This window comes from Fusarium oxysporum, chromosome 8, assembly GCF_000149955.1.
Source record: "Fusarium oxysporum f. sp. lycopersici 4287 chromosome 8, whole genome shotgun sequence".
In the NCBI taxonomy this organism is placed as follows: Eukaryota; Fungi; Ascomycota; class Sordariomycetes; order Hypocreales; family Nectriaceae; genus Fusarium; species Fusarium oxysporum.
Window position 1 is genome coordinate 379492 of NC_030993.1, and position 21850 is coordinate 401341.

Consider the following 21850-nt stretch of genomic DNA (forward strand, 5'->3'; position numbering starts at 1 on the left):
ATTGCTTGGAGAAGCACCAGGCGTGCAAATCTTCCAAGGCCTGGGTTCCTACAAGGCTAGCCAAGATCTATGATACCCACTTCCGCGTCATCAGAAACGTGGATCATGACTCTGAACCATATTCTTATGTCGCGCTGAGCCACTGTTGGGGGCGAGCTAATATCCCGAAGCTGACTGCAGCAACCAAGAATGACCTCTTACAAGGCACGCCTATCTCCAGACTCCCTAAAACCTTTCGAGGTGCTATTACTGTATGTCGCTGGCTAGGCCATCCATATATATGGATCGACTCGCTCTGTGTTATACAAGATTCTAATGAAGACTGGACGACTGAAGCATATATGATGACTGACGTCTATGGTAACTCTGCGCTGACGATTGTGGCTGCACACGCACGCGATGGCACGGAAGGTCTGTTCTGTAATCGCCCTCCGCTGGGCACTAAAGCACCTATAATCGACTGTTCATGGGGGCCTAATTCGAAACCTGAACCATACTGCCTCGTAGATCACCGTTTATGGATCAGTAGCGTTGAGAACAGTCACCCATCCTCAAGGGCCTGGACAGTTCAAGAGCGCTTTCTCTCAACAAAATGCCTATATTTCACAGAGCATCAGATATTCTATCGCTGTGCCACCCACGAAGTCTGCGAGTCTTTTCCAGCGGGTGAAACGCCTTCGCAGCTCATTGAGATTACGGCTCTACAATCCGTCAAAAGCAACCTAGAGCCCAGGGAGAAGTGAGTTCGAGCTACGGAGGTTTACTCAAGAGCATGTCTTACAAAGGACACGGATAAAATCGTTGCTGTGGCTGGTATAGCAGAGAACGTGCGCGCTGCTTTGGGGGACGAGTATCTGGTTGGCTTATGGAAGAGTAATCTAGTCCACGAACTGCTGTGGCGATCATCTTCAAATGGTGGTGATCAGTCAAGACCGGATCCTTGCCTCGCTCCGACTTCGTCTTGGATGGCAGTCAAAGGAGTTGGCGTGGACATCAACTCGACAATTTGCAGCTCAGGATGTAATCATCACATCAATATCATCCACGCCTCAGTCGACCTCGTTGATCCTTCGCGGCCAACTGGGGATATACACCAAGGCTCAGGGATCCTTCAAATTCGGGGTTCTCTCAAACAAGTGTACTGGTCTCCGAGTAAATACTCCGATGGAGACTGGCGCAAGTCTCAAATCACGTTTGAGGGCGAACAGAGGGGTGCATTAACCACTACACACCCGGATTATCTCGAGGACTCTTTAACGGATCGGAGAATTTTCTTGCTACCAGTACTATCAACGGAAGAGGGGCAGAGTATTGAGTGTCTTGTTCTTACACCTGTTATTGAACAGGCCCGGATATACGAGCGCGTTGGACACTATACCATGAGCAGTGACAATGGAGGAGACTGGTACCTGTTCAGACAGAGAAAAAAGGGGAATGATTCCGTTCCGTGGTGGGGGAGCTGGCTTGGGTATAGCGATTGGGAAAGAATCCCAAAAGCTGATTTGTGCATAATTTAAACAAGAACTAGGGAAAGTCAGGCAAGTTTTAATTCTTAATGTATGTAGATGCTATGGTAGTTTGACGAGGACATTTCTTCTTAGCCCGTACCAACAGACCTTCTTAGTAAACAAGCCAAACCAAGAGCCAAACGACAACTGTTTCAAGAGCCCCAGACAGTGCTTGTTCCACTGGTCACAGTGACTGCATCCGGTGTAATCACGCTCGTAGCCACATCAGTCTGCACCGTGGTGTAATACTGAGTAACCGTGAAACCCTCCGCATTCGTGACAACAACGGTATTATAATCCGTCTCAGCCACAGTATCAACATTCGTAAAGAATAGCGTGTTGTAGTTCGTAGCCTCAACAACATTAGTATTAGTCACTATAACAGTGTTGAAGTTCGTAACCGTGACAGTAACGGGTTTTGTAACCGTCGCGCTTTTTCGATTCGTTTGAGTCACAGTCTCAGAGCCTGTTTTCGTGGTCTTACTAGAGCTGGTAGAAGTACTAGTCTTTCGGTCTGTGACAAACGTGCTCCTCAGCTTGTTGACGGAGAAAGTATTGGTTCGGGTTTGTGTAGTTGTGACGGTCCTGGAGGCTTTGGCGGTGATGGTTGTGGTCATGGGGGCAGAGGGACTGGCGATTAGGCATGAACACGCGCTGCTGGCGTCGCTGGGGGCTTTGCTGGGTAGATAATCAGGTATCTGTACCGCCTTCACTGCTCGCTTAGAAGGCTTAAGGAGGGTTAGTATTACTAAGGATGAATGTGAAGCTCGATGTTGAGACTTACCTTGTTGGCGGAACCACATAGCATGTCGTACCATGTCCAAGGAGCTGAAGCGTCCGGTGTAACCACAGTACTCCTAGAATCGAAGGTAGTACTGGAAACAAGCCAATATCATGCCCAACACTGGTGAGGATTGTGTTGACTTACACAGTGCCATTATAACAGTCGCACTCGTTGGAGTTGAATCTGAAGCTGGCGGCTTTCGAATCGCTCAAGCAAAAGTCCTGGCATACGTTGGTGCTCTATAATGACTGTTAGTAACATATAATATTTCAATGTCACAGTTGCAAAGACTCACGTAACACTAATTGAATCTTCGTTAGTATATCCTCCCTTGCGGATAATATTTGGTAAGTACTTACAAAGTGGAAACTGTGGTTGCGTTGGTAGTCAGAACGTCGATGGTGGAAGCGTCGGTCACATCCGTTGTAACCGTTGTATCAACATCGACAGTGACAGTCGTAGTGGCTGTGACTCTCAAGGAAGTACTGCGGATAACGGGAGTAATGGTAGTTGACACGGTGCTTTGGATATAGGTTGAGCAAAACGCGGATCCATTCTCTTGATTTTTCTTAAAGGCTTGGTTGTTGGGATCACTGGCTTTGCAGACTAGAAAGGGTGGGCTGTTAGTTGACTTTCGCTGGATATTAGGTCTAAATACCTGCTCTTGGATTAAGGAGGTTTCTCATATCGAGCATCAAATCAGAGAGTTGGCCATTGCTGTCGGCTGCTGGTAGCGCGCTCACTGTGCTGATAAACAACAGCGTCAGAACTTTTTTGAAGGAAACCATTTTCGATTAACATACGTGAAAGCCTATTGCGTAGAATAAAGTGTTGGACGACTTAATCAGACCCATTAAGTATACGACACGATTTAGCTTTTCTCATACCCTAGCTTGGGATATTTTGCTCGTATATCATGAGCTTCATTAGATCAATGAACCCAACGGGCTGGTTCAGTTCTAGCCTATAATAAAGGAATCATCCTCGCTTAGCGCTCACTCAAGTGGCGTGACGTTGACCAGACTTAAGACAATACTTGACATGTCAGGAATGTTGAGGCGTGGACTAGGTCATATCTAGTAATTCTGGTAGAGCTACAATGGCTTCTGACGAGGTGGAGTCGGGTGACAGAGGTTTCTATTCTAATACGATGGAAAGCCTGTAAATCTGGGAGTTCTAGCGCGCTTCTAGTTACAAAGTTCCTTGTTCTTATTGGACGGTAAAGCTCTAGCTTTGTTCCTGTCACCTCGTGGACCGGGTTAGATTGGTCCTGACTTCATCGACAAGTCGCTTGGAAACAAGGCGGATATTATTGCTAACAATGAAGAATGCACTGAAATGTAATATTTACTTTTGACTCTTACAGATAGATATAACAGAACGGAGAACCGCTCATGGTGTCAAGCGCATCATCGATGGTAATCTCAGCTGCATTAACCCCCATATTCAGAGGATCAGACTTCAAAGCGTCTCGACTAGGAGGTCTGTTCCCGATAGTGATAGTACCAGCAATATCCCTGGCCTGCTTGGGATGCAGAGCCTGCCAGATCCAGTACACGCGATCAACCATAGCATGGTGCAGAAAGAAAACAGGTTCGTTAGACGAAGAGTAAAGGTCAGAGGAGTCACCACCAATGGCAAAATGACCAGCGCCGTGCAAGCCCAGGAATCGATCTGGGAATCGACCTTGAAACTCGTCCTGCATGATTTGAATGCTGCGTGAAGCATCGCCGAGCGTGACGTTGTATAAGTTAGGGAGAGTCATCCACTTATCAATGGTGTAACGACTGAGATCTCGACGTAGACAGCGAGGGTTATATTCGAGAGGTGTAGCGGTGGCTTCCATTCCGTCCATGCCAGGAGATGGGGGTCCAAGGTTAGCGGTTGCGCCAGCGAAGGGACCCTTCTTGATACAGCCACCTCCGTTACCGCTGGGAAGGAAAATGAGTCCTGTGCCAGAAACAGAGCCGTTGTGCTTGAAGAACCCGCCATCGCCGCTCATACTGGTCTCGGAACCGTCAAAGAGAGGGTTAGTTGCAAAGTCGCCAGTCTCAAACCAATTCCAGTACTACAGTAAATCATAAGCTTGAAATCTTTATCGTCGGCTATCACCAAGATTCACTCACCGGCTGGGTGCCTTTGTAGTCGCACTCCATCTCGCAGAGCTTTTTCATATGCCCAAGTATAGTAGCGATGCCAGGTGAAGAAGTTTCCCTGAAAAGGATTGTCAGATTCAATGCCATTGACAACTCATGAAGAACAAGAACTGACTGTTGCATGGATAGTGCGAGTCTGGTTGATATGCACAGCGACAAAATCGTCATATCTGGTACGTGCACCAGGTGCGAAAGAAGGGTCTGCCTTGGATGGTTTCTTTCGCAGACATAGAACTGCATTGATATAAGCCTTTCTCTCTTTCTTTGATAGGGCTTTCCTGTAGTAGTTGTTAGCGACGGTTCAATGCATCTAGGACGTAAACTTACCAATCCCGGCGCACGTTGGCATTGGCGATTGTGCACTTCTTGCGGCTGGTCGGTGCCTGGGCATTCTCTAACGCACTGATTGCCTTGCTGTTGAGATCTAGCATGAGATCGCCGGCCGATTGAGTCGGTGAGGCCGCAACCAGCGACGAGGCGCTCAGCAAAGCAGCAAGGATTCCAAAAGAAATATGCATGGTTTCGGAACTCGCTTTTGTCCTTGGTCTCCGTGTTAGATAAGAAATGAGAAAGAAAGGCAGACAATGCGGTGAGATTGGATGTGCGGGATAGACTACTTAACAGATAAGCAAGCGGAAAATTACAGTCGAATTTGTATTAGTGCCTACCCCGTATAATTGATGGGATAGAGAAGAACCTCAAGAGCCCTTGTTGAAGCCAAGCCGGAGCAAGTTCTGTTCGTAGAATATCGCCCCGGTAAATTGTTCATCATTGCTGGATGGGGATTTGACAAGCCCTTGGCTCTGCAGCCCTAGGGCGCAGGGTATTACAGGCTACACAATACTTACCAGGTTTCTTATCCAGGCACAATTGAGGCTAAAGAATACAGATTATATGGATGGAAGAACTATTTCTCGGCATGGATTTACTTCTTTTCATGGAAGGTATTCCGCGAGGCCTTGATAGTTTATGAGGAACAAGCGAGTGAAGAGCAACGTGTTAGCTGGCGATTTAACCGGATGCCCCTGGACATATGCATCTAAGATTTTAGGGTACCCAATCACTGGCCGTTGTTGATTCGCAAATTCATGCCAATAACGGGGTAGCTCAATCTATTCGCATCCAAACAGCCTTTTGTCCGCTATTCTCGTATATGCACCCTGCAATGCTGACCATATGTTTGCTCGATTTAAGGGTCTTTATGAAAGATAGCAAGCTGCTGCTCAGCCCGGACTAGTGAAGCTTCCCAGGTCACCTGTGCGGTTGAAGGCGCCGGTGGACATATGTGGTGTTGTTTATAGCCATCCGTTCATTACCTACTGTTCCTTCGAAAACCCAAATCGTAAGCCAATGGGAGAAAGTTACAGGCAGTTCCTAAACCAGTGACGCAGCTCGCGTCTCTCAATGTAACCCGGAACCTCAGAATTAAGCTTAAATATATTTTTAGACTACCCGCGTATCTTCTGACGAAAAATTGATTGCTGAAGAGGTAGGGCAGTTAGGAAGAGTGTCTACATGCAGCAACAGTTGTTCAAGACTGTAGGTTAATTGAAACCACACGCGCTGCATCTAATACACTAGCTAGATGCAGAACTCGGTTTTACTTGGTCACTGAAGGGACACCGTATCTTGGGGCCTCCGTGAACTTCAAGCAGGTAGCGGCAGAGTTAGATCAACGGCCACTTCGAATCTTGACACTGCTGTAGTGGTAGAAGCTTGGTGGAGCTACGTTTCCGTTGGTCCAGATAATGAAATTAATAATACTAGTCTTGAATCAACGTCACATACATGTCTAAACTTTTGGGCCAATTTCTCTATGTCCTCGCAGGCCGATTTGCCTACCTACTAATCCCTTACGTCTAATCATCTATCTTCAGACATGCTTACTTTCTGATCACTCAACGTCCTGTGCAAGATCTGGGACCTCTGCTTACAAATGCAATCAATCTTTTGGTATTTGAGTGCCTTTTTGACATTATAGGTTTACTATTGTTTAACTTTCTTAATACGAAGGTGTTGTGCTCTCCAGAGATATGGAAGTCACTGGAATTTGGGGTGAACAATAATCTGACCTTCTTAATTCAGTATGAGGACCTATTCGCACAGCTCACTCTTTGTATTCGGAGCAAAAGACTTTAAGAGATTTAGATCACAATTTAGATCCAATATTTAGGTCAACTCTCACTGGTCAGCCTTACGATGACACCCTTGAGAAGTGGATTCATCAAGCACGTTCCCTTGGCACGGAGGACTGTGGGTCGGCGTTGAAGAAATTCAGCCCCATAAGGACGGAGGTGATAGCCTCATGGAGCCAAATAATTGTTTCAAGGGTTACATTGTTCCGAGTAAGCGAGAGGGCAAACGGATATTAATCATGTGATTGAAGGAATAAACAAATCAATCAACCGCTGTTTAAAAACCTCTTGTTCTTTCGCCTTTCTCCGCCAATCCCCGGTGTGATATTGTTAAGCTTGAAACGCGATGGCGGACGCTACTTGGTCAGCCTTTCAGGGCACTTTAACGTCAATGACAGCCCGAGACTGGATAGTGGCTTTGACATCGGCGTGGCTTGCATTTAAAGTTCTGCAGGCATTGTATAATGTCTCGCCTCTTCACCCGCTTAGCAAGATCCCTGGTCCGAAACTTGCCGCGGCAACATATCTGCCCGAATTCTACTACGATGTGATCCTCGTCGGTCGCTATACCCATGCTATCAAGCAGATGCACGAGAAATATGGTAAGCACATTTCAGCAAGTCGAAGCAAAAGATTCTAATGCGCTCTTAGGTCCTATTGTCCGCATTAACCCCAATGAGCTGCACTGCGCTGATATGTCCTTCTCGGATGAGATCTACGCCGTCGGCGGTCGCAAGCGCGATAAGCCCTTCCACCAAGTGAATGGCTCAGCAGCCGGTACAGGAAACGCTTTTGGTACCCCTGATCACGATCTCCACCGCGCCAGACGTGCACCAGTAGCCAAGTTCTTCTCACGAGCCATGATTGCACGTCTCGAACAAGAAGTTCACGACCTGGCACAGACTCTCTGCAACAAGCTTTTGGCTGAGAACAAGGATGAAAAAGAACGTAAACCGTTCGAAATCGCTCATGCATACAGTTGTTTCACATCTGATGCCATTTCAAGCTACTGCTTCGGTGAAGCTTTTGGATTATTATCTCGCAACCAGTGGCAGCCAAACTACCGTGAAGCTACTCTCGCGGTACTTAAGCCAGTCTTTTTCTTCCGCTTCTTTCCGATTCTTGTTTCTAGCGTGAAGCTGGGTAAATATCTTGTCGACTACTTACCAGCTGATACCGCGCTTCTCATTCGAACTCTACAAATCGATATTCCTTCGCGCGTTCAAAAGACGAAGAACGACTTGGATTCTGGTATTGTTTACGATCGACCGACTATTTTTGCAGATCTGCTTCAATCTGAGCTTGATGACAGTGAGAAGAAGCAAGATCGTCTGGTTGAGGAGGCTGTCACTATCGTCAACGCTGGAACTGAGACGACGAGCTGGGCATTGGCTGTGATAACATACTTCCTCTTGTCACAGCCTGAAATTCTGGCCAAGCTACAAGATGAACTGAAGCAGGTTGTTGACGATCCATGCCATTTGCCTTCATGGACGACACTAGAGCACCTTCCATATCTTGGAGCTGTCATCAATGAGGGTCTACGTCTATCCTATGGTGTTTCGAGCCGCACAGCTCGCGTGCCAACAACAGAAGACCTTGTTTACAGGGGAGAATTTAACAAGAAGCCGATGAGCTTGGTGTTGCCTCGAGGTTATGCAATCGGTATGTCGGCGGCCATTGCACACCACGATGAGTCTGTTTTCCCTGACTCGTATGCGTTCGTGCCTGAACGATGGATCGATGGGGACAATAAGATCAGAAAAGACCTGGAGAGGTCAATGATTGCATTTTCAAAAGGCAGCCGTGGATGTCTTGGTAAAAAGTAAGATAAACCGTTATTCCTTCAACTCAGATTTTACTAACATATTCTTAGTCTCGCATTGTGCGAGTTGTACCTCTCTCTTGCAGCTTTGGTTTTGAGAGTGATGCCCTATATGCGTCTGTACGAGACGACGGAGCGGGATATTCGCTACGATCATGACATGTTCATTCCGATGACGGAGAGCGGAAGTAAGGGAGTCAGAGTAATTATTGAGAGCTAGATTATGCCTTCTTCCTAATACGAATTACTTTATCATGCTTGTTTGCTCTAGTCTGTACCTCGCGCTATCCTACCCGATATGTACTAGCCTCCTTTAGCAGGGGAATACCAGAGTGGGCAATCCGGAGTTCACTAAACTTCACAGCCACTCGTATTTGTCGCTATTTTATCGCTTCTCAACTTGGATCAACTGAGCTGCCGATGATCAGCTGCCGAAAGTGCCGAGAAGACCTTTTAGCGATATCATGCTATCTTCCTAACACATAAAGGGAATTCCAGATGGAGTTCCTTGTGAGGCATCAGCCAATCTGATATGACTATCTGCTGAAGCTTATGCCACCAGGCCTCCGGCTCGAATGACTAACCCATTCTGCTCTAGCTCGCTGACACCCTCAGCTGTTACAGGATCGACAACATAATTATCATCTATATAAACCGTCTGACAGCAGCATTGGTCACCCGCTGGTAACATAGCAAAAGGGCATGATCTATCTGTCTTGAGTATAGCTACAAACATGAGTTCTTACAGTCAATCATACCCTGATGGGCCTCCGCCATACTCAACCCTTGCTGCAGCAACTTCAGCACCAACTTTCTCTGTGGATAGCCAACCTCGTATTCTACCTATCCCAACACTTGAACAACCTACACTTCATCCATCAGAGAAGCCCATCGCTATCCCAGCAACAAGCTCCAAGCTCGGCTCTCCCTTCCTACGAGCCTTCCCACCTATCCTCGAAGACCAATACCATCTTCCTCGGGAAGTCTTCCTCAGATTTCTTGATGACCTCAACCGTGCGGCCGTCGCTAGTCCGCCAGTCCAGATACTGGGAATGGTAGGCGGCATCGTGTCAATGATACCGCTACACACCGCACAGATCGTTGGTAATTCGGTTAATGCGGCAGCTACTCTTTCGACGTACGCCATCAGTAAATCTCGAAGTGAGCTTTGCATCAGTACCGCGAACAAGGAACTTTTTATGCCTAGAGGTCTCAAGGCTGAGTTTGCAAAGTTGGATGCAGTTGCTCGTTATGCCAAGATACCCATCTTGGATGGCAATGGCAAGATCGAGAAGAATAGTATGGTTCTTGGACCATGCGAAGATGTTTCGGCTCAGTCTTCAATCACTGTGCAGCAACGCAGACTTCAGGCCTTTGAGCCATGGATTGCACCACTAGAGCTTACACCCTTACCTGAGTTATATGTACCGGATAACTTTGTAAGCAAAATGCATGCTTCAACAAGTGAGCGACAACGAAAGAAGGAGGAAAAGAAGATGACCAAAGATAGAGCCAAGGCGCATGAGGATTGGACTGAAGATTCAAGAAAGGCTCGAAAAGACTATGAGAAGGAGATGCGCAAGATAGAAGAGGAATTTGCGAAGACTCAAAGAAAACATGCAGATGAGCCCCGCAAGTTGGAGAAAGAGTTGAAGAAGCTGGATAAGGAAAGAGAAAAGTGTCCAAAAAGAGTATGAGAAGGAAATGAGAAAGGCTAATAAAGATAGACGGAAGGATGATAAGGAAGAGGAGGGTGTGAGAAAGGTGCTATGGCTGCTTATCAGGGCCAATAGGTAATGAGCCTATGGAATAATAAGCACGGAACACGCTGGTGCAAAGGACACTAGAGATGTGATCAAATTCCACGAATGGATAGACTGCTTGTGCATAAAGTCATAAATATCATTTCAGTCCGCTGCGCCTATGTTTTACATGCAATTTGTTTCTTTTCCAGTCCCTTTATCGTCGCGCCAATCCAACATCCAAGCCCATGGGCTTCCTCAAGAATCCCTCCCTGGTCTCCATAATATCCTGTCTCAAGCGAACATCATATCGCTTAATCCAAGTAGTAGCAATAAGTCTCATCTGCATCTCAGCCAAATTCCTTCCAACACAAGATCTAGGCCCATAGCTGAAGGGGATGAAAGCAGTCTTCTGCTTATCAGTCAAGTTCTCCCAACGCTCAGGCTTGAACTCATCAGCGTCAGGACCCCAGATTTCAGTAGAGTGGTGAATCGTATAAGTGGGAACGCTGAGAATAGTACCGGGGCCAAAGTATCGTCCGTGGAGAGTAACGCCCTTGTGGTTAGGGGGGATCTCACGGGGAAGACCGATACCAGAGGGGGAGTGAATGCGCAGAGTCTCGTTGATGCAGTATCCCAGGTAGGGAAGATGCTTGACGGATTCGTAATCAGGAATGGCAACGTCCTCAGGAACAACAGCAGAAATCTCCTCATAAAGCTTCTGCATGACACCAGGAGTTCTAACAACATGATACAGCAGTGCACAAGAAGAGTTTGAAGTAGTATCACTTCCAGCGATGAGTTGCGTAAGAGCTTCAGCGGTGAGTTCATCACGACCAAGAGGTTCGCCCTTTTCATCGCGACCCTGCATAAGACGAGCCAGTAGATCCTTGCGGGTAGAATCACCGCCGCGCTCGAGACGCTCGCTGACGCGGGCGATGGCGATACCGGCGAGGTTCTCGACGGCTTGGAGACCTTGGCTGAAAAAGGGGTCGGGGAAATACTTGGCGTAGGGCTTGAGTTGGGGGAGGCAGCCGAGAGTTGCGGAGACTTCGCCGCGGCGGTTCATGATCTCGACGGCTGGGGCGTAGATGGTGGGACTGGTGGGGGAGGCCTTGACTTCAGCGATGTCGGCACCAGTTGAGAGCATGCCTATGAATGTTAGCAATATGCTGATCAAGTCGATGCATAAACTTACCGAAGGGCTTTCCAAAAGCGAGATCAGCGATGATGTCGAAGGCAAGAAAGTTGACTACACAAGGTCAGTATGTTTCGTTTCAAGGGTCGATTTGATAGCTACTTACACCAGTTCAGACAGTCAACGCTTCCATAGCCATCAGCATCCTTGTTGCTGGCAATACGATCCCACTGGTTGATGAAGATATCGAGGTTCTGTCGGATATAAGGCTCAAACTCCAAAACAGACTTGGGCGCAAAAGTGTGCGACACGAGCTTTCTCTTGCGAGAGTGCTCAGCTCTGTTGCGAGTGTTGAAGAGACCCCGACGAATAGAGACAAAGGTATCATAAAAGTCACTAATTTGTTAGTTCTGCGCCCCCAATACTATAGTACTAGATTGGACTTACGCCTTCAAGAAACCGTTTCCATGACCGTAGATAGTGTTGATAGCATCTGCATCTGCAACACTAACATGGTTTGGCGCAATGCGAACCAAAACACCCAGCTTCTTATGGACCTGATCAACAATCTCGTAGCGCTTTCCACGACGACATGTAGATAGTAACCAAAGGTTGGTGAACTGCGCCGGGAAAGGAGCGGGGATACCGCGGAGATTGGAGTTGCTGATCCATGGGAGGATGTACCAGGCTACGAGAGCCACGGCCAGGGCCAGTGGTGCCCAGGGGGAGATCAAGAGTTCTGTAATAGCCATGATTCTGAGACTTGATCAGAGGAGATATTGGAGGATGAGGTAGGGATGGTTGAGGAGTAGGAGGTGACTATTTGTATCAAGATAGAACTACTAGGTCGGATAGTAGGATGCCCCAGATTTACCCCAGATGTGAGGGTTCATGAGCTCCGAGGAAGCCTTTCTCTGTTGGGAATAGTGCGGTTTGCTCCTCGGCACTTCAACTGTATGGCCTATGATTGGTCAATGGAAGCTTTCCTTGTATGCCATTGGACAGAATCTGGTCATAGCTCGATAGATGTGACCTGGGATATCTATTCAATGATTGCAGACGATGTAATTTCTGTGTTTTAATGCTATTAAATCTATTTATCCCGTAATTTCGTCGTAATGACCAGTGCAGAAGCCGATCTCCAGTGCGATTGTTTCCCTTCGCCATTTGATCTGCTGCTGAAAGTGCGGCAATTCAGCGCATCCGATTGGCTCCTGTTCCGAGGAACTGGTCGGCAAATGGGCGCGGAAGCTGGGCCTGGCTGAGAACGATAGACCATATTGATTGTACATTCACACGCACGCGACGAGACTAAAATGATAAGGGAAAATAGAAATAAGTCATGTATTAAAGTACCAAAGAAATAGACTATTATTACAAGATAGGGAAAACCGGGCGAACCGATGAAAAACCCTATCCTGTCATCATTCTGCCCCCAGTGATAAGCCAGCGTCCCTCAATTCCAGCCTTGGTCGACTTTAGTTCACAGCCATGTACCAAAGATCTTGATGTAAATGATCTTGACAACCTGGACCTCTACAGCATAAAGCAATAACTCAGCAGCCAGAAATCCAACAAAAGTCGGTGCTGGTTGAGCAAAGCTGAACGCGGGTCTAAAAGCCGGGATCCAGGGTAGGACGAAACCAATAGCCATAATCGACGCTGTAGAGAAAACAAGGATCGGTGCTGCGCGACTCTGGATAATAGGAAATTTGGCTGTGCGTAGCAAGTGGACAATCAGAGTCTGGGTGAGAAGACTATTGCAGGTATCAGTGGTGCGACTTGAAGAGTGTTGACGGGAGCTTACCCTTGCAGGAACCAATGTGTTTGTGCCAGCTTGACATTGTCGGCGGTAGATCGAATGCCGTAGAAGAACCAGTTGAGAGAAAAAGTGCACATGTCGATGACTGAGCTTGTAGGACCAAGGACAACGATGAACTTGAGGATATCTGCTGCTGGTTAGATATGTCCATAGGGAGAGACAAGGAAACCTACCCCTTGCGTTCCATCGTCGCGGTTGGGTCAGATACTCTTCATCAACGCGATCCCAAGGGATGGCGATCTGACTGATATCATACAGAAGATTCTGAGCGAGAAGTTGAATGCTGGTCATCTATATCCAAGTTAGCATACTCCCTGCAAGGTCTGATAAGTTACTCACTGGTGTAAAAGGCAGCCAGGCACTAGCCGCCAGAATACTAAAAACATTACCAAAATTGGACGAAGCCACCATCTTGATATACTTGATAGTATTCCCATGCGTAATCCTTCCCAGAATCACACTCCTCACAATAATCGACAATCCCTTCTCCGTCAAGATCAAATCCGCACAATCCTTCGCGACTCCCGCTCCAGAGTCAACCGAGATCCCAACATCTGCATCTCGAAGCGCACCGCAGTCGTTAATGCCGTCGCCGAGCATACCAACGCAGTTGCCGGCTTTTTGAAGAGCCAAGACAATTAGACTTTTCTGCTTGGGCGTTACTTTGGCGAAAACGCTGCATCGTTCGACGGCGTGGTCGAATTCATCAGAATCTTCGAGCAGGGCGAGTTCAGGACCGGAGATGGCTTCGGCGTCGTCGTCCATTGTTTCGGAGTGCTGGAGGAGTTCAAGGGAGCGGCAGATGTTGAGGGCGACGGGGAGGGAGTCGCCGGTCAAGACTTTTACTTGGACGCCGAGCTCAGTGAGGCTTGCGATGGCGTCTTTTGCATCGTCTTTGGGTGGATCGGAGAAACTGATCATTCCTTCGAGCGTCATATTTGTCTCGAGTAGATCGAGCTCATTGACGTAAGACTTGCCGAGGATGCGGGATGCGACGAGAAGAACGCGATATCCTTCCATGTTCTTTTGCATGGCGAGTTGTCTCCATCGGGCTTGCATCTCAGTGCTGAGATACTCACTCTTGCCAGCTGAGCGCATGGATGAGCAGCGAGTGAGGACTTCGTCGAATGCGCCTTTGACGATGAGGAGGTATTGGCCTGTAATGCCGCGGACAATGCAGCCGGATCGACGACGCTCAAAGTCGAATGGAATGACGCGGACTTGTTCGTAGTGGGCTACACCGACTTCATCGCCGTTGGGGAGGTGATAATTGAGAATAGCCCTGTCCATGTTGTTGCCACTGTTACCTTGGATTTGCGAGTCGACCTTTGCGAGTTCCATGATGTTGAGGTTGTCCTCTCCTTCAGCATTAGAGTACCTGTGCACCGAGAGCTCGTCCTTGGTCAAAGTTCCTGTCTGTCTCATCGTTAGTACTCAGGCAAGTCACAGAAACGGGATGTATACCTTGTCACTGCACAGAACAGTCATCGCACCGAGGTTCTGGACCGAATCAAGACGCTTGACGATTGCCTGCTTCTTGGAAAGCTGATGAGCGGCTCGCGCGAGATTGGCATTGACGATGGCGGGCAGCATCTCTGGAACAAGACCGACTGCGACACTGATACTGAAAAGCGCCGCGTTCTTCCAGTCTCCGGTGACCTTGCCGGAAATGCACAGAACCTGGACGATGGTTAGTTGAAGTAGGCGAATCGGTTCAGGAATTACCTACGATAGGAACCATGACGACCATGAAGCCGATAAGCATCCACGTAACGTTGAGAATGCCCTTCTGGAAGGCGTTGGGCTGCCGCTTCTTCTCAACCTCCTTGACCATGGTAGCGATCATAGCATCTACAAATATTAGCCACATCCCTTGTCAGATATTGAGATAACCCACCATCACCCGTTCGAAGAACAAGTCCAACACCATGACCGGAGACAATATTCGTCCCCATCAGCGCAACATTTCCAAAGTCAAAAATCGAGAAAGCCTCTTTCGCATCATGAGGTCCCGCATCCTTACCCACAGGTTCACTCTCACCCGTCCAAGCAGATTGACTAATCCTCAGGTACGATGACTCAAGGATGAGACAATCAGCAGGAACGATTGCACCAGGAACTAGAATGACGATATCACCAGGGACGAGGTCAGTCTCGAGAACCGTGCCCTCTGTCCAGGAGAGTTGAAGCTCGTCGGTGTAGGTTGCTGGTCGACGAACTCGAATCTTGGGAATGATGGCGGATTGAAGACGAAAGATGGCGACGCCGCTTTGGAATTCTTGCCAGAAGCGCACAGCGACGGAAATAACGATCATGACCATGAGAACAGCAAATCCTTCCTAACACCTCGTTAGTCCCCATCGCCATAACTTTATCGTCAGTGCAACACTCACCCAGCTAGGATCCGGCATCGCCACATTAAGAATCGCCAAAAACATCAACAGAATATTAAACGGATTCGGAATAACACTCAACAACAGCATAAACCAAGACTGCGGCTTCCTCGAAGAAACAACATTCTGTCCATGAATGCGTAGCCTCGCAGTAGCTTCAGCCTCAGAAATGCCATCGCTGCTCGACACCAAGTGCGCAAGTGCCGTATCAGGCGTCATAGACGCGATCCAGCGAAGAATATCTTCTGGCGTGCTCTTGGATGCCCTGTCTGGGTTTAGTTGCCATGTCGCGGTTCGTGCGCGGGATTTGCCGTTGCGTAGGCCAAGTCGGCCGAGGATGTTAGTGTCGCGGCGGGCCATGGTGTTGACATCGGTTGATCAAACATTCGATTTTTCGTTTTCGATACTCTGCACCCAATCTGAATTGTCAGTTCAACGCCATCTTACGGGAAAGGCAAGATCAGGTTCGTACAAAACTTAAGGTGGATCAAAGTCTGCTGCCTCAGACTTGGCGATTCCTCTGAAGAGGAGAAGTCCCAGCGAGTTCTCCAGATTTGCGAAAGGTAGGTAAACGGCAACAAAAGAGTCGTTCATCGAATTGAACAGAATAATTTATTGTACTGTAAGTAAAGTAAAGTAAAGCTTTGTGCAGAAAGTTGGGAGGGGGATCAGCGATATATACAAATCATGAACTTGTAAACTTTCTCCTGATTAGAGCCTAAGAAATGATACACTAACTAAAGAAAATGATAAACGAAAATCCTTTCCAAACTAACATGGCCAAGAAACAAAAGCATGTGTTATTGTTTGTGGGGGTGACTCATGCCGAGAGTATCCATCTAATAACCTCTCGTATAAAACGTGCCGAATACCCTTGGCGACAAGACTTATAAGACCGGGCAGGGCAGGAAATATCTCATAGCCAAGCGCCAAGTTACTATCAAGGTACCTGCATACAAGAGCCGAGTTCCGAATGGCAAGAAGAACTATATGAAATGTGGTCATTGATGTGCAATACGGAACTTGGCGAGACATTGATAGCATCGCCTGATACAGAGTCATGTAACTCCATGACTTGTTCCTCACCAAATTGACCTTCTCCGAAAAGAAACTTTTCTCATAAAATCTTAAATGGTGTTATGTTGTCAAATTACAAAAAACACAGCCCAGCGGACAATGCCGTGATTAACATTTTGGCGATCAGGCACTGCCGCACTGTTGCACAGCCCCATTGAGCTAAACTACCGACCTCCCTTTTTCGCATTTGCGCCTTTTTATCTTTTGATGATTTTATGAACGGCACGTCAAGATCCGAAGTTGGATGTGTTTTTATAAGAGTAGTTTGGTGAGGCTTGGGTCTAGACTCTGGGCGATGTCGAGAGGACGCGTAAGCCCGCTAAGAGCATAAGGGGAAGCGAATCGTGTTATACCCGGCGTATATGCCTGTATACATACATAAATTCTCCGTATAGACCAAGATCGAGATTGATGCGGTGTATAGGTGTTGAGGCTTATGGCCAAAGAGCTTCCTTCTTCCAGGTGTTTCGGGCCGGATCGAAGACGTAGTTCAATCGCTGATGCAGACGATCACTAGAAGCCTGCCAGAACTCAACCGTCTGCGGCGCCACGGCATATACCACCCAACCCTCAGAACTTGGCTCTTGTCCCTCAATCTCATGACTTTTCACGGCTTCCGCCATCTTGGCTTCCAGTCCATGCGGGTCATTAAGTGGTTCGCTCTGCCTCGACACCTTGGCAGTGATCTTGGCCATAGCCGATCGAGCCGTCCAATCCTGCTCACACTCACCTCTGGGCAGAGCCTTTGCTTTACCGCGTAGACGGACCTGACGTCCGATTTTGGGCCAGTAGAATGTAAGCGCGACGTTGTTGTTGGATGAGATTTGGCGGCCTTTGGGGCTGTTGGCTTTGATGGCGAAGTGCCAGCCGCGGTGATCGACGTTCTTAAGGATTAGAACGCGGGCATCGGGGAAGCCTTGTTCATCTACTGTTGAGAGCGTGACAGCATGGGGCTCTGGGACGTTGGCTGAGATGGCCTCGTCGAGCCATGCCTCAAATGCTTGGTGAGGGGTTTCGGGGAACGAAGCGAACTCTGCTTTTGGGTGTGATGCTCCTTCTAGAACAGGAAGCGCACGAAGCTTGGCTTGGAGTCCGCTACTTGTCATTGTGCCAGGTCTTGAACTTGTTTTTAGTCAAGTAAAATAGATCAAGCTGGAAGGGCGCGGGTATTTAAGAAGAGTTGATGTGTTGAGTGTGACTCGCACAATCTGGTTCTGGAAGTATCATGGATGATCACCTAATCCGTGTCTGATTCATCATGATCCGGTATCGGATTTCGACAGTCTCATGAATTGACGCCGCCTACAGCAAGACGATGCATCAGAAGACTTCCATAACGCACTTTCCCAGGATAGGTAGGTCGAGGTCTTTCGTATTAAATTGGCCGAGTATAACGGTATGCCTGAGTCTGATCGGCATTGCACTACATATGAATTTTAGTCACACAGCCCTCAAGCATTCATCATCCGACAAATACTATAGCGTAAGACGAGAGAAGATAATATTGAGCATTCATCTTTTATCCCACTTACAATATTGGCTCAGTGAGTAACCAGAGTGACGTCAATAGAAATTATACCAACGTAGTGAGCGACTTGACGAGTAAAACACACCTACAGATTGAACATCACTAAAGTGACGTCAAGTCATTGTTCAATGATTGGGGAGCTCCTTTGTGAAGGAGTCTGTCATTTATCCGTTTCTATTTGTGGTTTCTGATTTATGTAGAGCTTAACGTTGGTGCTCTTCCAAAGCATGAGCTTGATAGACACTGAATAAGCTATCTCGGCATTCCGCGACAAGGAGAAGCCTCAGGCTGGATATGATCCTCCAAGTTCAGTCGCGGACCTAACGATGCTTTATCCTCGCAAAAAGTCTTATGCTCACTGGTCCACAAGCTTGCGGAGAGAAGATTCAATCTGACTCTCCTTATCGCCCAATCGTCCAACCTCCTTGCCCTAAATATCTCATTAGTTCACATCGAAAACCAAATCCACTTATTAAACTCACATTCTGGACCTTGACGACAGTAGGAACGCCATTGATGTTGTAAGGCGCATTGCGGTACTTGTTCTTAGGAGTACCCCGCCACTCCTCACGCGAACCCACGCGGACGATGTAAGCGGTAGGATCAGAAGCGCCGCCAAAAACAGCGTTCAGCGCGGGGAGGGCATCACGGCAGTCGGGACACCATGAGGGCTCACCGGAGGCGAAATAGACGACGTAGTGAGTGTCGGTGGAGGTAGGTGGGGTGTTGGCGTCGATGAGAGGCATTTTGGCTGTGTGTCTGGTGATGATCCTTTGAAGATGGATGGAGAGAAATTGTGAAAGGAAATGGGTACTTGGTGCAGGACTAAAGGATTAAATGGATGGGAGTTGAAGCTTAATCGGCGTGATATGTCAGCGAAGATTCTCGAGCGAGATGCAGAGTCGCAAAAACTTAAGCTCACCTCTTGATGACTAAGACAGTGCGTGGCTTCATTGACACATGGCAATAGGTTCGAAAGTGGCGGCAAATCACAGTGCGCACTTATTGTCCTGGTACGTGTACAAGCCTGACAGTTCACTCTCGCAAGTCTTTGTTGAATGCTCACCCGTTGATGAAACCTTGTGCATTCAAATTTCTAACATTTCGCTATCTTGTTGAACATCGCCGTGCCCTCGGTTACGCAAACTGGCACAGTGAAGTGAGCGGGGCTCATCGTATGACGAAAAGTCTGAATGAATGTCGTGACTGATGGGTCTTTCTGGACGTGTCTTCACACAATCTGCTCGGTTTTTAAAAGGTTTCACTATATCAAGTCAGATCACCCCTTGACCCAAGCCACAAAGGGTTTGCAAGACAAGAAAACCGCATAAAAAAACATCATGCATTTCAGAGACATGTTCATTCATTCCGTCGGTGCAGCAGCTGCTCAGCAAACTGCCCACGATCTACATGGTATATCATAACTCATAATCCATCACTTAAGGAGTTTCCAAGAACCAGTCTCAGCCCAGATTCTTGCATACCACTGATGCAGCTCTGTGATCCACGGAGGCATAGGTCCCTTGTTGCCCGCAACCTTGCCCTCGCTGGAGAACAAAACGCTCTTGAGGCGCAACTCAACTTCCTCATGCGCCTTGTCGATGGTAGCGCTGATCTGGAAGAGACCATCAGATGGGCGCAGGGGCTGGTTGCGCGGTGAGTCGCCGCAGCGCACGGTGATGGACGTGGGAGTCTTCTCAACGACTTCGAAATGATCAGTGATAATGGCGCCTTTGTCGTAGGTGCTTGTGGCGAGTTGCTCAGGGTCCCAGAGCTGATGTTCAGTCTCAGGACCGCGGTACTTCAATTGGGCATACCGACGCTGAATAGCGAAGCCTAAATCGGTGAGCGATAACTCGAACTCATTGAGATGAAAGGTTACTCACCCCAACCGCTCCAAACTCCACGACAGAACTCAAGCGTCAAGTCATTGTTATTCTGAAGCAATTCCGGACGAATCTTGCTAAAGGGAATGCGCTTGATCACGACATCTTGAGTGGTAGGGTTACCGTTTGGATTGGCCCTTCTGAAGAGTCGGGACGACCAGATGGGGTCGTTGGCGGGGAGCGGGGAGATGACGGGGTTCTGAGAAGCGAGGTACGCGGCGGCTGTGGATGTGCCCAACAAGCCGGTAAAGATTGTTTTTCTGGCCAAGCGGAAGATACCCATCGTGAATGAGTGGTTTTAATGGGTAGAGTGAGGTGAAAGTGAAGATTTGAGGTTGAGAGAGATAAGAAGCGCGTTTAATTTTCGGGTGGGTAATTCATGCTTGTGGGTGGATAGATATCCACTTTTTGATTGGTCAGGAGGGAATGCATCATGCGACCAGCTGCATTATTGTGCATAAAAGTGGCTGGGAATAGCATCAAATCACATGCTTCAATGCAGTAACTTATCATGCATTTCACCATCATATCATGGGTGGTTTTTGAGAAGAAACAGGGACTTTTATTTCACTATCAATCGTCGAAATGTCTCCTAGCTAGTAGTCAAACCAAGATGATTTTATGCTCAGCCCTGATCTACTCCCAATTGCCCTTCTCATCAAACTTGACCAAGTTCCCACTCAGCAGCGCATGCTGAAGCGCTCGACCAATATTCATAACTTGCATTCCTCCCTCAATGGGCAAAGGCACCGGCTTATCCTTGAGGACAGCGTCCGCAAACTCATTGGCCTCCAGCGCAAAAGCATCCTCAAATCGCTGCCAATACTCAGGCTGAACCTCATGACGAATACCAAGCTTGTCCGCAAGAACCACATTATTAGCCTTGGGAACAACATTGACTGAAATCTTGCCAGTCTTTCCAGTGATTTCGGTGCAGACATCGTGACCGTGGGCTTGGGTTCGAGAGCAGTAGAAGTAAGCGACCTTGCCGCCCCAGAATTCGACTACACCGACTGCATTGTCGACGTCGTTGAGGTCCTTGAGTTCAGGGTGGTGTTGAAGAGTACCGGTTGCCCAGCATGCTCTGGGGATTGGGTTGCCGAGGTACCAGAGAGATAAATCGATGTCGTGAATGGCGCAGTCGACGAAAATGCCACCGTTGCGAGACGCGTAACGGACAAAAAAGCCAGTTTCGTCGAGAAGATCACAGGTATTGGAGCGAACCATGAAGGGCTCACCAATGGCCTTATCTTCATAGATCTTGGTTGCTGCGTCACGGTATGAGGCATCGAAACGACGAGAGAAACCGGCCATGACCTTGAGATGAGTGTTCTTCCTCGCTGCGTCAACGACAGTTTGAGCCTGTCACCAGGGATTAGTAAAGTCTCAGTGTAGAACAAATGAGGCGACACATACCTCGGCCATGTCAGTGCTCAACGGCTTCTCACAAAGGACGTGCAGTCCCTTGTCAATGGCAGCGAGAGACTGGCTGGAGTGCACATCGGTGCTCGTAGAAACCCAAACAGCTTGAAGTCCCGGATGGTTGAGCATCTCATCGTAGTTATCATAAACAGAGATGTTGAACTCTTTGTACTCTTCGTTCTCCTTAGCCCACTTGACTTCGTGCTCCATGGAGCTGCATACGGCAACTACCCTAGCACGAGGTACTCTATACAGAAGAGTATGGACGTGTCGCTTGCCCTGGTTCTGGTTAGTAAAACAGGTATAAAATGAAGGAACAAATATTTACCATGCGGCCAAGGCCAACAACGGCGATGTTGAGTGTTTGGGACATGTTGTAGGATAAGAGAGATGGAAAAGGTTGGGAAATATTTGTTATAAGCCGGCTTGAATAT

General features: G+C 48.0%; 10 protein-coding genes across 10 annotated transcripts; 2 read left to right on the top strand and 8 right to left on the bottom strand.

Moving 5' to 3' along the window:
- Positions 1 to 1660: 1660 nt before the first annotated feature.
- FOXG_02771 (uncharacterized protein) lies at positions 1661 to 3080 on the bottom strand (the record flags this gene model as incomplete). Its single annotated transcript, XM_018380234.1, has 6 exons — positions 1661 to 2236; positions 2293 to 2365; positions 2437 to 2529; positions 2588 to 2593; positions 2652 to 2898; positions 2951 to 3080. 6 exons carry the CDS (start codon positions 3078 to 3080, stop codon positions 1661 to 1663), a joined length of 1125 nt encoding a protein of 374 aa, XP_018236456.1.
- A 572-nt stretch (positions 3081 to 3652) lies between these two features.
- On the bottom strand, positions 3653 to 4966 carry FOXG_18401 (tyrosinase; the record flags this gene model as incomplete). The annotated part of the gene is made up of 4 exons (XM_018398475.1): positions 3653 to 4360; positions 4444 to 4506; positions 4564 to 4726; positions 4776 to 4966. 4 exons carry the CDS (start codon positions 4964 to 4966, stop codon positions 3653 to 3655), a joined length of 1125 nt encoding a protein of 374 aa, XP_018236457.1.
- Positions 4967 to 6929: 1963 nt separating this feature from the next.
- FOXG_02774 (cytochrome P450 oxidoreductase) lies at positions 6930 to 8628 on the top strand (the record flags this gene model as incomplete). Its single annotated transcript, XM_018380235.1, has 3 exons — positions 6930 to 7185; positions 7235 to 8408; positions 8460 to 8628. The coding sequence occupies 3 exons, from the start codon at positions 6930 to 6932 to the stop codon at positions 8626 to 8628; spliced, it is 1599 nt and encodes a 532-aa protein (XP_018236458.1).
- A 514-nt stretch (positions 8629 to 9142) lies between these two features.
- Positions 9143 to 10105, top strand: FOXG_02775 (uncharacterized protein; the record flags this gene model as incomplete). Its single annotated transcript, XM_018380236.1, has 2 exons — positions 9143 to 9463; positions 9506 to 10105. The coding sequence occupies 2 exons, from the start codon at positions 9143 to 9145 to the stop codon at positions 10103 to 10105; spliced, it is 921 nt and encodes a 306-aa protein (XP_018236459.1).
- A 153-nt stretch (positions 10106 to 10258) lies between these two features.
- On the bottom strand, positions 10259 to 12189 carry FOXG_02776 (benzoate 4-monooxygenase). Its single transcript, XM_018380237.1, has 4 exons — positions 11736 to 12189; positions 11455 to 11684; positions 11349 to 11402; positions 10259 to 11302 (listed from the first exon to the last, which is right to left on the bottom strand). The coding sequence occupies exons 1-4, from the start codon at positions 12038 to 12040 to the stop codon at positions 10368 to 10370; spliced, it is 1524 nt and encodes a 507-aa protein (XP_018236460.1). The 5' UTR covers positions 12041 to 12189; the 3' UTR covers positions 10259 to 10367.
- A 582-nt stretch (positions 12190 to 12771) lies between these two features.
- On the bottom strand, positions 12772 to 15863 carry FOXG_02777 (magnesium-translocating P-type ATPase; the record flags this gene model as incomplete). The annotated part of the gene is made up of 8 exons (XM_018380238.1): positions 12772 to 13045; positions 13096 to 13237; positions 13284 to 13401; positions 13450 to 14526; positions 14575 to 14790; positions 14840 to 14961; positions 15008 to 15449; positions 15504 to 15863. 8 exons carry the CDS (start codon positions 15861 to 15863, stop codon positions 12772 to 12774), a joined length of 2751 nt encoding a protein of 916 aa, XP_018236461.1.
- Positions 15864 to 17014: 1151 nt separating this feature from the next.
- On the bottom strand, positions 17015 to 17686 carry FOXG_02778 (pyridoxamine 5'-phosphate oxidase; the record flags this gene model as incomplete). The annotated part of the gene is made up of 1 exon (XM_018380239.1): positions 17015 to 17686. One exon carries the CDS (start codon positions 17684 to 17686, stop codon positions 17015 to 17017), a length of 672 nt encoding a protein of 223 aa, XP_018236462.1.
- Positions 17687 to 18463: 777 nt separating this feature from the next.
- Positions 18464 to 18854, bottom strand: FOXG_02779 (uncharacterized protein; the record flags this gene model as incomplete). The annotated part of the gene is made up of 2 exons (XM_018380240.1): positions 18464 to 18538; positions 18591 to 18854. The coding sequence occupies 2 exons, from the start codon at positions 18852 to 18854 to the stop codon at positions 18464 to 18466; spliced, it is 339 nt and encodes a 112-aa protein (XP_018236463.1).
- A 689-nt stretch (positions 18855 to 19543) lies between these two features.
- On the bottom strand, positions 19544 to 20277 carry FOXG_02780 (uncharacterized protein; the record flags this gene model as incomplete). The annotated part of the gene is made up of 2 exons (XM_018380241.1): positions 19544 to 19944; positions 19995 to 20277. 2 exons carry the CDS (start codon positions 20275 to 20277, stop codon positions 19544 to 19546), a joined length of 684 nt encoding a protein of 227 aa, XP_018236464.1.
- A 353-nt stretch (positions 20278 to 20630) lies between these two features.
- FOXG_02781 (myo-inositol 2-dehydrogenase) lies at positions 20631 to 21789 on the bottom strand (the record flags this gene model as incomplete). Its single annotated transcript, XM_018380242.1, has 3 exons — positions 20631 to 21356; positions 21411 to 21701; positions 21745 to 21789. The coding sequence occupies 3 exons, from the start codon at positions 21787 to 21789 to the stop codon at positions 20631 to 20633; spliced, it is 1062 nt and encodes a 353-aa protein (XP_018236465.1).
- Between the last annotated feature and the right edge of the window lie 61 nt (positions 21790 to 21850).

Excerpts from the sequence above, each read along its gene's own strand:
- FOXG_02776 (XM_018380237.1), bottom strand. The coding sequence starts at position 12,040 with ATGGCTATTACAGAACTCTTGATCTCCCCCTGGGCACCACTGGCCCTG. Across the intron at positions 11,685-11,735 it reads GGAAACGGTTTCTTGAAGGC|TGACTTTTATGATACCTTTG; the intron begins GTAAGTCCAATC and ends CTAACAAATTAG. Across the intron at positions 11,303-11,348 it reads CGCTTTTGGAAAGCCCTTCG|GCATGCTCTCAACTGGTGCC; the intron begins GTAAGTTTATGC and ends TAACATTCATAG.